Raw genomic sequence first — 15,406 nt, forward strand, 5'->3', positions numbered from 1 at the left:
AGGAACACTGGAAAGGGACGGGGCGTTGAGCTGACGATTCCAATTGGTGGACCCGGAGCGGTGGCAATTAGGGAAAAGACAGGCAAGATCGTTTGACAGGGGGAGCGATGCAAGAGCGCTGAGCGGAGGAGGGGGTTCCCATCTGAGGGGTTGCTGTCTCAGGGTATAGGAGGGAGCCTATAAGACCAGTCAATAGGGCTTAAGGTCGGGAGTGGGATCGCTCCAGGTCACCGCCAGCAGGGAGGTGCGAGGACCAGACGGGCCAGGGACTAGCCTGGAGCGTGCCGGATGGCAGCAGCGGGCTCCTTTAAGAGGCCGTGGCTCCAGCGCAGCATCCCCCGCTCAGGGCGTGTCCGTCCCGGGGGGCCTGGGGCGGGGGCCTCGGAAGGAGCGGGAGTTCAAGCCGTGTGAGGACGGGGTTTGGGGTCGGGGGGGGGGGGAGAAAGCTGGAACTGACACACCCGTGCACCCGGACACCTCACGAGCATCGCCTGTGACGGCGCCCCTGGTCCGGTCGAGGGCAGCGGGGGGAGGCGGGAAGGAGGAGGAGAAGGAGGAGGAGGCGGGAGCAGCATCCGGAGCCGAGCTGCAGCAGCGCCGCCTTTTGTGCTGCGGCCGCGGAGCCCCCGAGGTGAGAGCCGGGCCGAGTCGTGGAGGGTGGGGGGCAGGGATGGGTCTGGGTCCTGGTATCCAGGTACCAGGGAGGGTCGGGACGCAAGATGTGGCGGGGTGTGGGGAGGGTGGCGCGGGGATGCTGAGACGGGATGGAGGAACTGGGGGCCTGGACCCGCCGCTTGTGGGGATGGGAAGGAGGGGAACCGAGCCGAGGGACGCCGCGGCCCAGCTTGGAGGCAAGGGCCTCCAAAGCTGGAAAGGAGTGTATGGGGTGGGGGTGGGGGATGATTGGGGGACAGACTTAAAGGACAGCGGGCAAGAGAACATCTTCCTCTCCTCCCACTCACCCTCAGGAAGGGGGAGAGGAAAGGAGGAGGAGGAAGAGTTTCAGCCCCACAGGGAAGGAGAGGAAGGACAAGGCCTCATGGGTCCCTCACTCCTCCTCCCCACCCCTCGCCCGCGCACCGGCACACTTTGCAGGCTGGACCTGAGGATTATAGGCAGACAGCACCTGTTCCTGGATGCCCAGGTGATGGTCATCTTCCCCTCCCCCATCCTTATATGGCTTTCTCCCTTCTCCATCTCCATCTGCTCTGGCTCCCCTAACCCATTTCCCCAGTCCAGGCCTTTCATGAACCTCCTGCCTTTTCCCTACACACTCCTTAAACTCCTTGGCCTAAAAATAAGCAAGAATCCTTTCCACAGAGTTAAAACTCCTCAAACCATGGCCTCGGCTAAGGGGTCAGAGTGTGCATGGACAGTGGAAGGAAATAGTGGGGTGTCCCTTAGAACTGAAGGAAAAGTCCCACCATTTAGCTCCCTCACCTGCTCCCTCTTGGGAGGAGAGCAGGTCAGGGCCTTAGGAAGGGGTGCACACGAGGTCCCTCCCGCACTCAGGGTCCTCTGAAGCCACAGTCAGTGCCTCCCTCTAAACACCATTTCCCTTCCAGCTCACAGAATGGACTCCATGGCTTTGAGAGCTCTGATTTTTCAGCCAGAGGGTCATACCTAGGGAAGGCAAGTAGGAGGGATTCAGGAAGGAAAGGACCTGAGTAAAAGCCCTGGGTCTTCCTGTCCAGACACTGAAGGGTCTCTGAAGTTTTAGGGCTTGCTCTCTCCTATCTCACACTTTAGGGTGGAAAAAAATTCTGCCCTCTCCAGCCGGCCACCCATCCACTCACTCACTCACTATAGGGACCGGGGGATGCTGGGAAGACCAGTGGTGTGAGACACTAATGCCAGCACTTGTGAAAACAAGCAATTAAGTATCCATCCTGTAATTCAACCCAGTTAAGGGCAGGAGTCAAGAAGTTTACATAAAGTGGCTCAGGACTTCCTGGGTGTCCTTCCAGCTAAGGAAGGCAGAACCCATCTAAAATCTGACTGCTGTTTGTAGGTTCCTCCCTGAGAGGTGATGATGTGCTACTCTGGCTTTGCCAGGAAGAGGACCCTAAATTCTAGTACCTGCTACCCTGGACTCGCCCTGTGACATAGCACAGGCAGTTCCACCTTGCCCTGCTGGGCTGGGAGAAAGAAAGGATTAGGGAATCAACCCTTTCAGGAGTCCCTGTTGGGGCAGAAAAGAGGATAGTGTGGAAATGACGCCAGCAGGGGACCCGGGAGCTTCACAATGGCTGGCCACTGACACTGGTCTGTCTGCTTCATTTGCTCCCAGAAGAACTAGGGGCAGCTGTGTGTTGGAGAAAGGTGATGAGGAGGCAAGGGTACTTACTCCAGAGTAGACTAAGGGTCTTCCTCTGGTTCCTTCTTTCTTTCCTCCCTTTTCTATCCCCTGTGTTTACCCAACTTCCTCTCCATCTGTACCATCCCCTCTACCTCTTGCTTTGAGGAGGCAGACAGGGGAAAGAAAGGAAGGGACACCCTTTATAAAAACCTACTGCTGCTTGTTAGGTGCTTTCCATATGCTAATGTTTATAGGGAGCTTCCTGTAAGCCAGGTAACAGGCCCACGAACTTTATTTGGATTATCTCAATACGCTCATAACAATACTGAGAGGTAGTGTGATCATAATCTCTATTTTAGGGATGAGGAAACTGAAACTTAAAGAAGTAACTTGTTCAAAATCAAAAAATCAGTGGCCAAAGAGTTTAGGATTTGAATCCAGGTCTGTCTGACTCAGAGCCTATGTTCTTACCCACCTGATAGCTTGCATTGCCACAGTGTGAATTAGTGAGCACTGTTCCCATTTAGAGATGAAGAAACTGAGGTTTGTTAAGTCTCAGGCAGGGACTTTGCAGGCGGTCCAGTGGTTAAGACTCCACGCTCCCCATACAGGAGGCACAAGTTCAATCCCTGGTCAGGGAACTAAGATCTCACATGCCTCATGCCACGTGGCCAAAAAAAAAGTCTTGTACTCCAGGTCACCCAGCTGGAGACTGCGGTCAAGAGCAGAGACAGGACCTCAACCAAGCCACTCTGCTTCTCCGGTCATCCATCCTCCCTCCCTATCTTACCATCCAAGGCTGAGTGACAGAAATCGATAATAGACATTCTGTAATTTTCATTTCTTCTTTTTCAACTTAAAATAGGTTTTTAAATTTCTTAATAAAATACCCACAATTCTATCTACTTAGAAATGGTTATACATTGGTATCTGTCCTTCCAGATCTTTTTCAATAGCACCTGGCTCAGGAACAATTTGTTAAAAATACACAGAACTTCTTCCAGGCCCACCTGAAGTCCTGAGTAGCAGGGACCCCTGTGACCCACCATACCTTGCTCCTTGCCTCCCCTTCCCCTCACACCTTAACGGTAGGGCTGAGGGGTGATCCTGGGCCACGAGACCCATGGGGTGAGGACAGGGTGCAGAGAAGGAGGCCTTCCTCCTCAGTTCAGAGGAGGTGGGATATAAGGATTTGCAGAGGAAGGACGGGGGGCTCTAGCACACCACTGCCATTGGGACCTGGTTCCCCAGGGACCTGAAAACAAGTTGTGTCCTGGGGAAACAGAAGGTTGGAGACCCAAGTCTCCCTTCTGACCAGAGAGAAGAGACAGCCTCTCCAGACTCCAGAATCTACAGAGAAAGACGTGGTGTCCAGCCATCCAGAAAGACAAAGCCAGGAGCCCGGCACTGTGCTCATGGCATTCCCTACATCATCTTACTTAACCCTCACTACCCCATAAGGTAGGGTTGGGAGTCTCAGAGGGATTATGGTCCTTAAACTAATTTGTGACAAAACCAAGGTTCTAGTTCTGATCTCTCCAAATCCAAAGCTGGTTCCTCTTTTCCTAAGCAGTACTGCCCCCTCCCAGCCCTTTCGGTACCCACTCTACCGGAAGAAGAGGTGGTGCTGGCTAGAGGTTTAGGGGCTGGACCTGTGTGAGGCCGGGGACCTGGAGTTAGAGGTGATCTCCAGTTTTACCCTGGCTCTCAGGAGAAGGCATTCTCCCCCTCAGGAGGACACAACAGAAAAGCTGTAGTTCTTTCCAGCTGAAAATAATCCTGGGGCCAGGACCATGGATTCTGTAAGAAGCAAAACAAAAGCTGCAGCCAAGTGGCCAGGAGCCTTGGCCAGGAGGGGTTAGAGTCCTTTATTCTCTCAGGATCTCAAAGCCTGCACGGAGATAATTCCCCATCCCGAGTCTTGGTTTCCTTTCCCTGGGAAGACATTCCTTACACCCCCACTCAAGAGAGACAGGGAATCTTCCTCCCTTTCCTGAGTGCAAAACAAGAGTCCAAGACAGTGGCGAGGGCTCATTATGGGAGCCCAAGACTTAGACAGATGGCCTGGCCTCTCAACTGAACCCCCAAGACAGCCAGACAAGCAGCCCGGCGTTGACATTCTGCTGTTAAACAGGAGGGAGAGAGAAAAGACTTAAAGGGTTGCTTTGCCACAGGCCTCCAGCCTCTCAGGCAGGAGAACCAAGGTGGGGGCGGGGGGAGGTACTCCCTGCTGCCACAGTACCACCAGCAAACAGAGAATCTGGTACCTGAAACTGATTTGGGGCCTCCCAGGATGTCCAGAGCTTCTTTTGCATAATTTTCAGACCACTCTGTGTCCATACCCGATCTGAAGCAGAGTTCTGCACAGTGAGCATTTGATAAATATGGTTGACAGAATGACTGACAGATCCACCCGCTCCTGTCACATCCCAGCCCTTCCCCCATGCTCTGCATAATTGATGGCCAGGGAGACAGTTCCCCTCCCCCAGGGTGACCGAGTGTCTGGGCCAGGGGCTCCTAGCCATGTTATCGCCCTCCAAAGCCTCGGCGCCAAGGCCCAGCTGGGGGGCAGTGGGACACAGCTGGCAGGGCAGAGATAAAGGACAGAGAGAGAGGGTGTGTGCTGGGAGACAGGAATCTCTCCTTTACTAGAATTCCCTGGGGCCCCAGCTCCGATACCTCCACTCCCCTCGCCACACACACACACATGCACACGCACACTCACTCCTTCAGGTCAATCTGGAAGAGCTGTCATTAGCCTGAGAATGGGGAAAGGGTGGGTTGAGCCTAGCAGGGTTCTCTCCCTTTTCTTTGGTCCCATCCACTACTTCTTCAGCTTCTTCCACTGCCCGAAAAGACAAACAGGTGAAATGGCTTCTCTCTCTCCCCAGCTGCCGGCCCTGGATACAGGAGGGCCCCCTGGGGAGGCCTGGGCAGCTGGAGAAAAGATCAATTTAAAGTGTCGTAGAGCGTGTCACCCTCTCTATGCCTAATCCTCCTGGTTGCCAAACACCAGATGAAGGCTGAAAAATTCCTTTAAAAAGCCAGGTGTTGTACCTGCTTAGAACTCAGCTTCTAAATAGGAAAGGAATCGGGGAAGGCACAGATCTCCTGTTTTTGAATCCCCTTTCATTCAGCTCCTTTTTCCGTGTCCTTTGCTTCCCAAATCAGTTTTTCAGCCCATCCTTCTTAGGACTGCCTCTCCCTGCGTTTCACGCTCTTCTGTTTCTCAGCTAGACAGGCCCTCCTTTTCTGGTCTGCCTTTCGCCCTTTCTCCTGCCCAGTCTCCCCGTTTTCCTATTTCCTGCTTTCTCTACGGCACCGCACCCTCAGTGCCGACCCAAATCCCCTCTCTCCACCACCACAGCTCTCCCTCCGCTGCACTCGGGGACGGGGGTGGACATGGGGAAGACGGGACGCAGAGGTGGTGGGTAGCTGGGGTCGGTGGTCCCTGCCTGCGAGCCCGCAACCAGCACGTGGGCCAGCCCAGGTCAGGGGCGGGGCCCGAGCGCGGCCCCACCCCCGCGGTCGCCGCTCACGTGACTCCGGGCTAATCTTGTCCCGGTGACTTCACGCGCCGCCTCGGGTCCAGTCGTCATGGTTACGCCGCAGCGCCCAGCGCTTCCCCCAACCCGCTGCGTCCCTTCCCGACCCCCTCCTCTCGCGGCCGGGCCCCCGCCCCGCCCCCAGCCCCGCTCCACGTGACGGCCAGGAAGGAGGTCGGGAAGGGGGAGGGGGCGCTGGGCCGTAACCCCTTCCTCTCCGCTGCGAACCGCCCTCACTCTGGCTGCTAGCTGTCTGAGCGCCCCAGTCCCGCCAGCCCCCCCTGCAGACCCGCCCGGGCGGAGCGCCGGGAGCCCAGCCTTCGTTCTCAGCGGTCCAAAGGGGCGGCCGGCTTGAGGGGGCGCAGGCAAAAGCCCTGGGGTTCTCCAGCGAATTGGCACGTTGCTTGGCCTGCCATTTGTCTTACTATGTGCATCTCACTTTCGTTATCTCGCAGGATATGTTGGGGGTCCGGAGGCTGGGATTTCATCTTTCTGAGCCTCGGTTTTCTCAAGAGTGTAAAGAGACCTATAATAATACCTCCTTCTCTGGGAGCTAATGCTTGCGTAGGGTACATGTGGTCCTTAGGACGGTCCTCGGCTGCATAGCGCAGTGGTTGCACCTAACTGGGCACCTTCATGCGCTCTGGATGCTGTTGTAAGCCCTGGGATCCCGTGTTGCGTCGTCACTCTCAGGAGTGCAGGCTCTCAAAGGAACCAGACGCCCGACCGCACTGTGCCTCCAGGATCATGGGAGCCATGATGGAGGAGGCACAGCTCAGAAGGGACATTAACTCAGAGCACGGGGAGGGGGGCCACTTCCAGGATGAAGTGAGACTTGGAGGACAACAGATGGTGTGTGAGAAGCACCTTCCAGACTGAGAACGACTGGGCACTGAGCAGGAGCCTCATCCTAGCTGAAGTGCTTTGGGCAGGTTATTTAAGACCTCTAATACCTCTGTCAAATGCGAGTAACTTACACGCCTAAATTAAGAGATTTTAGGATTAAATAAGCTAATGGACCTACAACAGAGCCTGATGTGGGTGGTAGCTTTCCATAAGTGTGAGCCATTCTCATTAGGTGTCCTGGCCCAAACACCTGATGAAGCTGGGGAACAGTCTCAGTTCAGTATGGCCTGGGTATGAACAGCAGTGGATAGTGAGGCTGGGGAGGGACCAAGAGCATGGAGGTGAGGCTACAGGACCAAGGAGGGGCTACTAGAGGGTTTGAAGAAAAGGGGAGCTCCAAAAGGCCAATTTGTGCTTTAGAAAGATCCTTGTAAAGGGTGGGTGGAGAATGGGGTGGAGGAGGGTCTCGGAAGAACTTGGAGACCATTCAAGGGGCAGTTTTCCTAGGTCAGGTGACAGCTAATGAGGCCTGAATTAAGGCAGTAATGTGGAATAGAGAGGAGAAACTAGTAAGGCATTGGTTCTGGTCTTTCCTGATGTTCCAGGCATAAGAATCACCTCAGGTGCTTGTTAAACACTTAGGTATTTGAGAGACCTGGAAATGGTTACAAGAGCTGAGCCCATCAGAGGTGCCAAGCCTCTCTGTGCATACATCCCCACCCAGGGAGTCCTTTTTATTGTAGATTCCTGCCACCCCTCTCCAGTAGTGACTCAGAAGCTCCAGTGCAGGGGGTCAAAGAGGGACCCTACTATACTGAGTAGTTGTTAGAGAGGAATTTTGGCCTCTGAAATCCCTACCTCTCAGAATCTGCTAACTGGCAAGATGTGGTGGGAGATGGAAGATGAGAGGACTTCTGGTGTCAGGCTGAAAAATCTGCTGTACCTGAACGATAGCTAGTCTGTCCTTTTGTGCAGTTGGAGAAATCAAGGCTCAGAGACAGCTTGGCTGAGGTCAGCTATCAATTGAGACAAATCTCCATTGACTGGAAAGCTAGGAAGTAGGGGATAGAGTAATGAAGAGGAAAGGAGATAGGCCCTTCTCTAACTGAGCCCTGAGGGAGCAGCTGGACTAATAGGAGGGATAACATGGGGTGGGGGGTGGAGAGGGGGAGATGCAGTGAGTAGGCTGCACAGCCTGTCCTGACAGTTTCTGCATCATCCGTGGACACTTCTACCTTTTTCCCTCTGTGTCTGTGCTGGGCACAGAACTGATCGGCTGTCACTTGGATCAGCCCAGGTGTGTAGCTGTGAGCACCTGAGAGAGAGACCCAGATGTGAGCCTTGAGTGTGCCTTAGGATAAGACTCTCAGCAGGATCATGTATCAAGTGCATGAGTGTGAGGCCCAGGTGTATCACATGTACACAGGAGGGGTGGAAATGTCATCTGAGAGTGCCTGAGCGGCACAGTCTGAGCAGTGTCATCTGCCTTTGCTTCAGTGCGAGGGAGGCCTACATGTCACTGTTAATGTGTGTAAGATTGAGACTCAAAGTAAAAGTTGGGTATCTGAAAGACCCTCATACAACACATGTGTGCACCTGAGCCTCAAGTGAAAGAAACATGTTTTCCAGAGGTGATTACACTAATCTTACAGGGAGAAGGGAACTAGTCTGTTACCATACTTGAGATTGGGACATACTTTCCCAGTATCTACCTGAGCAGGGCTGTTAGCTGTGTCTGCCTGAGAGTGATACTTAGGTATGTTGCCTGTATACCTGAGTAAGGAAGACTTAGGTTGCTAGTAGATGCTAGAGAGGAAGCCTGTGTATCAGGTTTCCCAAGATGGATCCCAGGTGAAACTTGGAGGTAGATGGGTGCCTGAAGCTATGTGTTACTTCTAGGAGTGTTCTTGTGTGCCTAGCTCCCCAACTCATGCCTCTGCCTCTATGTACCTGAGCTGGGCACCTGTGGCTTTGACAGCTCCTCCCTCTTTTTCCCACAGGGCCCACTGCTTACCACCACACTGGGGCCCAGAGGCCATGGCCTGCCTCCATGAGACCCGCACACCCTCCCCTTCCTTTGGGGGTTTCGTGTCCACCCTAAGCGAGGCATCAATGCGCAAGCTGGACCCAGACACTTCCGACTGCACTCCCGAGAAGGACCTGACGCCTACCCAGTGTGTACTCCGAGACGTAGTGCCACTCGGGGGTCAGGGCGGGGGTGGGCCCAGCCCCTCCCCAGGTGGAGAGCCGCCCCCTGAGCCTTTTGCCAACAGTGTCCTGCAGCTCCACGAGCAGGATGCAGGGGGCCCAGGGGGAGCCACTGGGTCCCCTGAGAGTCGGGCGTCCAGGGTCCGAGCGGATGAGGTGCGGCTCCAGTGCCAGAGCGGCAGCGGGTTCCTGGAGGGCCTCTTCGGCTGCCTGCGCCCTGTCTGGACCATGATTGGCAAAGCCTACTCCACGGAGCACAAGCAGCAGCAGGAAGGTAGGCTGTGTCCATAAGGGGGACCTTTCCCTGTCTCCCTAAGCCCGAGATCTGTTTGGACAGCCACACCAAAGTCATCCGATGACCCTTTTCACCGCCCCCCAGAGTCCAGCCCCCGCCCGTTATTTGTCCATCAGTCACTGACTGCCCAGCTTTATTTCAGGCCAACTCTTCGTTTCCTCCCCTGTCCCCTCAAATCTAATCTTCTTGGCCCATTTTAGGTGCTTTTCTACCTCACCCTCCTTGAGTCATTTCAGCCAACCCCAGGCTTTCCCCCGTGCCTGACCACCCCAAGGCCCTGAGTGTGGCTCTCTGAGCCTATGGCACTGTACCTCCTGTCCACAGACCTTTGGGAGGTCCCCTTTGAGGAAATCCTGGACCTGCAGTGGGTGGGCTCAGGGGCCCAGGGCGCCGTCTTCCTGGGGCGCTTCCATGGGGAGGAGGTGGCTGTGAAGAAGGTGCGGGACCTGAAGGAAACTGACATCAAGCACCTGCGAAAGCTGAAGCACCCAAACATCATCACCTTCAAGTAAGGTCCAGGGCAGGGGCCGTGGTACTCTGCCCTCAGCGTATTCTGTTGAGGGCAGAGACCTACTTGGGTAGCAAGGGATCTTCCTGCAGTGGGTGCCAAAACGGCACAGTTGGGAAGGGGGTACCAGGTGTGAATCAAGGGGCTGTTGGGACGGCTGAGGCCTTCATCCCACTGTGTTCGGCCCCCAGGGGTGTGTGCACCCAGGCTCCCTGCTACTGCATCCTTATGGAGTTCTGCGCCCAGGGCCAGCTGTACGAGGTGCTGCGGGCTGGCCGCCCCGTCACACCCTCCTTGCTGGTTGACTGGTCCATGGGCATCGCTGGCGGCATGAACTACTTGCACCTGCACAAGATTATCCATCGAGACCTCAAGTCCCCCAAGTGAGTAAGCGAGCAAGCAGAGAGAAGCATTTGCAGTCTCCATAGGTATCCCCACCCAGGGCAATGTGGCCATCTCCCTGCTTTCAGACCCTGCTCTAAAGTCCACATGGCCATGTCAGAAACCCTCCCCAAGTGACAGCCCTATCTCGAGAGGGCTGTGGTAAGCCCTCCGTTTCTGGGTGTCCCAAATGACTTCAAACAGTAAGAGTTGCTGCAGCTAGACGAGGCGCGTGGAGGGGCGCGGACCCCAGCTGACTACACTCTTTACCAGCATGCTAATCACCTACGACGATGTGGTGAAGATCTCCGATTTTGGCACTTCCAAGGAGCTGAGTGACAAGAGCACCAAGATGTCCTTTGCAGGGACAGTAGCCTGGATGGCCCCTGAAGTGATCCGCAACGAACCTGTGTCTGAGAAGGTTGACATCTGGTGAGGGCCAGGTTGAGGACTGAGGGTCGCAGGTGGCCAGCGGGGGCTGGGGAGAGGGTTGTTCCAGGGCCTGAGTGCATGTGAGATCAGCCTGCAGTAACCAGGGCCTCTGGAAGAGGCCCTCCTCCAAAGTGAGGTCCCCTCTTTTCCCTAGGTCCTTTGGTGTGGTGCTGTGGGAGCTGCTGACTGGTGAGATCCCCTACAAAGATGTAGACTCCTCAGCCATCATCTGGGGTGTGGGAAGCAACAGTCTCCATCTACCTGTGCCCTCCAGCTGCCCAGACGGCTTCAAAATTTTGCTTCGCCAGTGCTGGTAAGGACACCTGGGAAGCAAGGGAGTATGGATGATGGTTAGCCAGCACCCAGGACCCAGCATCCAGGCCCAGAATTCTCAACAGCAAAAGGGGAACCGTGCTCCCAGATATGGCTCTCCAAGGCCCTAGGACTCAGTGTGGATCAGGGACACTAGGATAAAGAACTGAGAGAAGTTGGAGTGACCAACAGTCTGCAGGGGTGTATGTGACCTATTTCCTTATCTGCAAAGTAGGGACAGCAATGTCTGATATAGAGGGTGCTTATAAAGTGCCAGTGAAGGACCAGCACAGCTGCTAAGTGTGGCTGGTTGGACCCTCAGGTAGACTGCCTCAGAACACTCCCTGGAAGGCCAGGGCCTTGCATCCTTGTTTGGAACCTAAACCATGGAGGAAGGTGGGAGATTTCTAATCTTTCATTAAGCATTTCCTGAAGTGTTTTTTTAATGGAGTTACTCAGAAAGGTTTGTTTTGGCAAACAAGTTGGAAGACAGAATTAAATAGGTTTCCTTACTGCAGGACTTTTACATACTACAGACCGATTGTAACATGTCCTGGCTAGTTGACCAGGGAATCCTTTTGTCACAGCAAACATTCTAGGGTTGGATTCTCCAGGACCAGGACACACTTTGGGAAAGGGTGCTCTAATTCCTTCCTGAACCTCCCTGAAATGCCTCTCCCCCCCAAACTTCATTCCATCTAGGAACAGCAAGCCACGAAACCGCCCATCATTCCGACAGATCCTACTGCATCTGGACATCGCCTCAGCCGACGTACTCTCCACACCCCAGGAGACTTACTTTAAGTCCCAGGTGTGCTGTGGAGAGGAAGATGAATGCCCCAGCTCCCTCTCTTTGCAGAAATAATGATACCCTTTGAGGGGAGGCTGGGAAGAAGGGTGACTGGGGATGGGTAGATCAGCTCTTGAAGGGCTGGGACCTGTCTTGGTTGATCCTGTGCCCCAATCCTTTGGGCTCCCACACACCAGTTTGCGGCAGCACAGGCACCTGCAGAGGCTTTCTACAGGTCTGCCAGGTAGAGGGATGTCCCTCACTGCTAATGTCTCTCCACCCCCAGGCAGAGTGGCGTGAAGAGGTAAAGCTGCATTTTGAAAAAATTAAGTCAGAAGGGACCTGTCTGCACCGCCTAGAAGAGGAGCTGGTGATGCGGAGGAGGGAGGAGCTCAGGTGTGTGCCTGTGTTTGGCAAGGTGACTTCACCAACTGCAGGGCCGGCCAGTAGAGCAGTTCCCAGAGACTGGGATGAATGACGGCAGCAGGTGAAGCCAGCTCACCTCTGAACACTTCTACCCGTTTCAGACATGCCCTGGACATCAGGGAACACTATGAGCGGAAACTGGAGAGAGCCAACAACCTGTACATGGAACTTAATGCCCTTATGTTGCAACTGGAGCTGAAGGAACGGGAGCTACTCAGGTAACCACAGACGCCCTCATGCACCAACTCCCATCTTCCTGAAGCTGTGCCTGATTCCCAGAGTCTGCTGAGCCTTGGCCCAGCTTCCTGGTCACATGCCTAAGGTGTTTTGTCTTTAGGAGGGAGCAAGCTTTAGAGCGGCGGTGTCCAGGTCTGCTGAAGTCACACCCTTCCCGGGGCCTGCTGCACGGGAACACAATGGAGAAACTCATCAAGAAGAGGAATGTCCCACAGAAACTGTCGCCCCACAGCAAAAGGTAGGACCAACCAGAATTGACAAGTGCCATGATTCCAGAATGGCAAGGGGATGCTGGAGAGACAGGTGTAGGGCTCTAGAGTGCCAGGAAGATACTTAGGTGGGTGAGAAGTGCCTCTTACTGCCTACATAATGTGTTAAATCTCCAACTTGCACTTTCCCTCTCCCACCAGGCCAGATATCCTCAAGACTGAGTCTTTGCTACCCAAACTAGATGCAGCCCTGAGTGGGGTGGGGCTTCCTGGGTGTGCTAAGGGCCCCCCCTCACCAGGACGGAGTCGCCGTGGCAAGACTCGTCACCGCAAGGCCAGCGCCAAGGGCAGCTGTGGGGACCTACCTGGGCTTCGTGCAGCTGTGCCACCCCATGAACCTGGGGGACCAGGAAGCCCTGTGGGCCTAGGAGGGGGACCCTCAGCCTGGGAAGCCTGCCCTCCAGCCCTCCGGGGGCTCCACCATGATCTCCTGCTCCGAAAGATGTCTTCATCATCGCCAGATCTGCTGTCAGCAGCACTGGGAGCCCGGGGCCAGGGGGCTACAGGGGGAGCTGGGGATCCTGGCTCACCGCCTCCAGCCCGGGGAGACACACCCCCAAGCGAGGGCTCAGCACCCGGCTCCACCAGCCCAGATTCACCAGGGGGAGCCAAAGGGGAGCCACCTCCACCAGTAGGACCTGGTGACGGTGTAGGGCTGCTGGGAACTGGAAGGGAAGGGACGGCGGGACGGGGAGGAAGCCGGGCTGGGTCCCAGCACTTGACCCCAGCCGCACTGCTGTACAGGGCTGCCGTCACCCGAAGTCAGGTAAAGTATGGGACTCATCCGGAGCTCCTCCTCGCCCCTCCTCCCCATTGTCGCTCCCACCTTGGGTCCCTTATCTCAAACCATTCCTGACACTTTATAACCTGGTTTCCTCATCCTGAGTTCTTGGTCTCTTTCCTCCTCTGACCAGTCTGCTCGTCTCTTACAGAAGCGTGGCATCTCGTCGGAGGAAGAGGAAGGAGAGGTTGACAGTGAAGTGGAACTGACCTCAAGCCAGAGGTGAGTGACGGATAGGAGGTAATGCATTCTTCCCTTTCCAAACTGTGAGGTCTAGTCAAGCTCTAATCCTGGTTGTTCCCACAAACAGGTGGCCTCAGGGCCTGAAAATGCGCCAGTCACTCTCTACCTTCAGCTCAGAGAATCCATCAGATGGGGAGGAAGGCACAGCTAGTGAGCCTTCCCCCAGTGGTACACCTGAAGTTGGCAGTACCAACACAGATGAGCGGCCAGATGAGCGGTCTGATGACATGTGCTCACAGGGCTCAGAAATCCCACTGGACCCACCAGCTTCTGAGGTGGTTACTGGCCCAGAACCCAGCTCCTTGCCCGTCCCACACCACGACCTACTCAGAGGGGAGCAGGTACGTCACACCAACTAGGTACTGACCAGGGAGACACCTGGACCATTTGAGAGCCACTGGGGAGATAGATGCACAGGCCAGAGAGATAGGTCCTTAGCCTCTATGTCACGCTGTAGCTGAAGCTGTTCTCTCCATACTGAACATGAAGAGCAAATATTCACCTGGTAGAATCTAGGAGGTTTAGACTACTTACTAAAGTTGCTTGCATGCTACCTAGAAATTGCAACCAGGGGGAAATCCTGAAAGTCTGGTGCCTTGGAGAATGGCCTGAACAACTGCTATTTAGAGACAGTAAAATCACTAACTTGACTACAAAGACCTCAGTGGTGGATTCTGAAGGAATCTATTTGCCAAGATGCTGAGTCTCACCTCACTGCCTTTTTTACAGGGCCCTCCCAGCTCTGAGGACTCAGACTGTGACAGCACTGAACTGGACAACGCCAACAGTGGTGAAGCCTTGCGGCCCCCAGCCTCCCTCCCTCCATGAAAGCCACCCTTATCCCTGTACATAGAGAAATATTTATATAAGTAATATATATGCGCCACATAATCAATAAAGACAGGGCTGTCCCAGCCTTAAGTTGGGCTCAAGGGAGACTGACCCCTAACCAAGTCACCTGATAAACTCTAGGGACACTGGCAGCTGTGGAAATGAAGGATAAATACTGCCCTAGAGATATGGTTAAGGGCAAACTGGCCCCTTCCTGCTTCACCCCAATGAATTCGGCCAGTGGTGAGGCAACATGCAAGTCCAACTTGTTCCTCTGCTTTTTCTGCCCAAACCCTACGGAGCAGGAAAGGGGGCCATGTAGACTGCACTTTTTTTTGTTTTCTGTTTACTGTTTACACATTTTGCACTTGGGAGGAGGGAGGCTAAGGCTGGGTCCTCCCCTCTGAGGTTTCTCAGGTGGCAATGTCATTTCTTTATCCCTCCATTTCTCTGCCCAAGCCCTGGCTTAGGGCCTAGGGGAGGCCAGGAGATTGTGAAAGCATGTGATGGCTCAGGCTGAAGAACTGGGGTGTTGTTTTAAGTCCCTACTTTTTATCTTGGTGCCTGACTGGGGTGGGGACTGTCATATTGTAACCCCTGTGAAAAACCTTGAAATATAACCACTCCATGCAGGCCCAGCTGTTGAGGGTTTTCTTGGTGAATGAATGGGGTAGCTTGCATGGTTTAAGTAGGAGCCCTGGGCTTTGGAAATTACCTAAAACGCTGAATGACTTGCTCCTTTTATGCTTTAAATGATACTAACCATTTAAGAGTACCAACCTAAAACCTGCATAAACAGGAGGTCTATTTTTATAAAGGATTGTAGTAGGACAGACCTTAAAAACCACCCATCCTTATTAAACAGGAGAGTGATGTCTGGACAAGGGTGTAGATATATTCCCAGGAAGGTGAATCCCAGTCAGACAAATTCTGCTGCTTCCATGTGTATGCGTGTGCACCCTTCCAGTGGGAAGTGCTTGCTTACACTTTGCAGACACGTCTT

General features: G+C 54.4%; 1 protein-coding gene across 3 annotated transcripts; it reads left to right on the plus strand.

Moving 5' to 3' along the window:
- Positions 1 to 415: 415 nt before the first annotated feature.
- MAP3K12 (mitogen-activated protein kinase kinase kinase 12) lies at positions 416 to 15,036 on the plus strand. 3 transcript variants are annotated; one of them, XM_020895071.2, is made up of 15 exons: positions 1,006 to 1,144; positions 8,691 to 8,864; positions 8,964 to 9,172; positions 9,518 to 9,701; positions 9,893 to 10,084; positions 10,356 to 10,514; positions 10,669 to 10,827; positions 11,529 to 11,637; positions 11,903 to 12,012; positions 12,144 to 12,260; positions 12,380 to 12,517; positions 12,690 to 13,314; positions 13,481 to 13,551; positions 13,640 to 13,913; positions 14,302 to 15,036. In XM_020895071.2, the coding sequence occupies exons 1-15, from the start codon at positions 1,137 to 1,139 to the stop codon at positions 14,398 to 14,400; spliced, it is 2,628 nt and encodes an 875-aa protein (XP_020750730.2). In that variant the 5' UTR covers positions 1,006 to 1,136; the 3' UTR covers positions 14,401 to 15,036. The 3 variants fall into 3 exon arrangements, with proteins under 3 accessions (XP_020750729.2, XP_020750728.2, XP_020750730.2); XM_020895070.2 differs by lacking the exon at positions 1,006 to 1,144 and adding an exon at positions 416 to 631 and having other exon boundaries at positions 8,691 to 9,172; XM_020895069.2 differs by having other exon boundaries at positions 1,005 to 1,144; positions 8,691 to 9,172.
- The last annotated feature ends 370 nt before the right edge of the window (positions 15,037 to 15,406 follow it).

Source organism: Odocoileus virginianus, chromosome 24 (assembly GCF_023699985.2).
Source record: "Odocoileus virginianus isolate 20LAN1187 ecotype Illinois chromosome 24, Ovbor_1.2, whole genome shotgun sequence".
Classification (NCBI taxonomy): domain Eukaryota; kingdom Metazoa; phylum Chordata; class Mammalia; order Artiodactyla; family Cervidae; genus Odocoileus; species Odocoileus virginianus.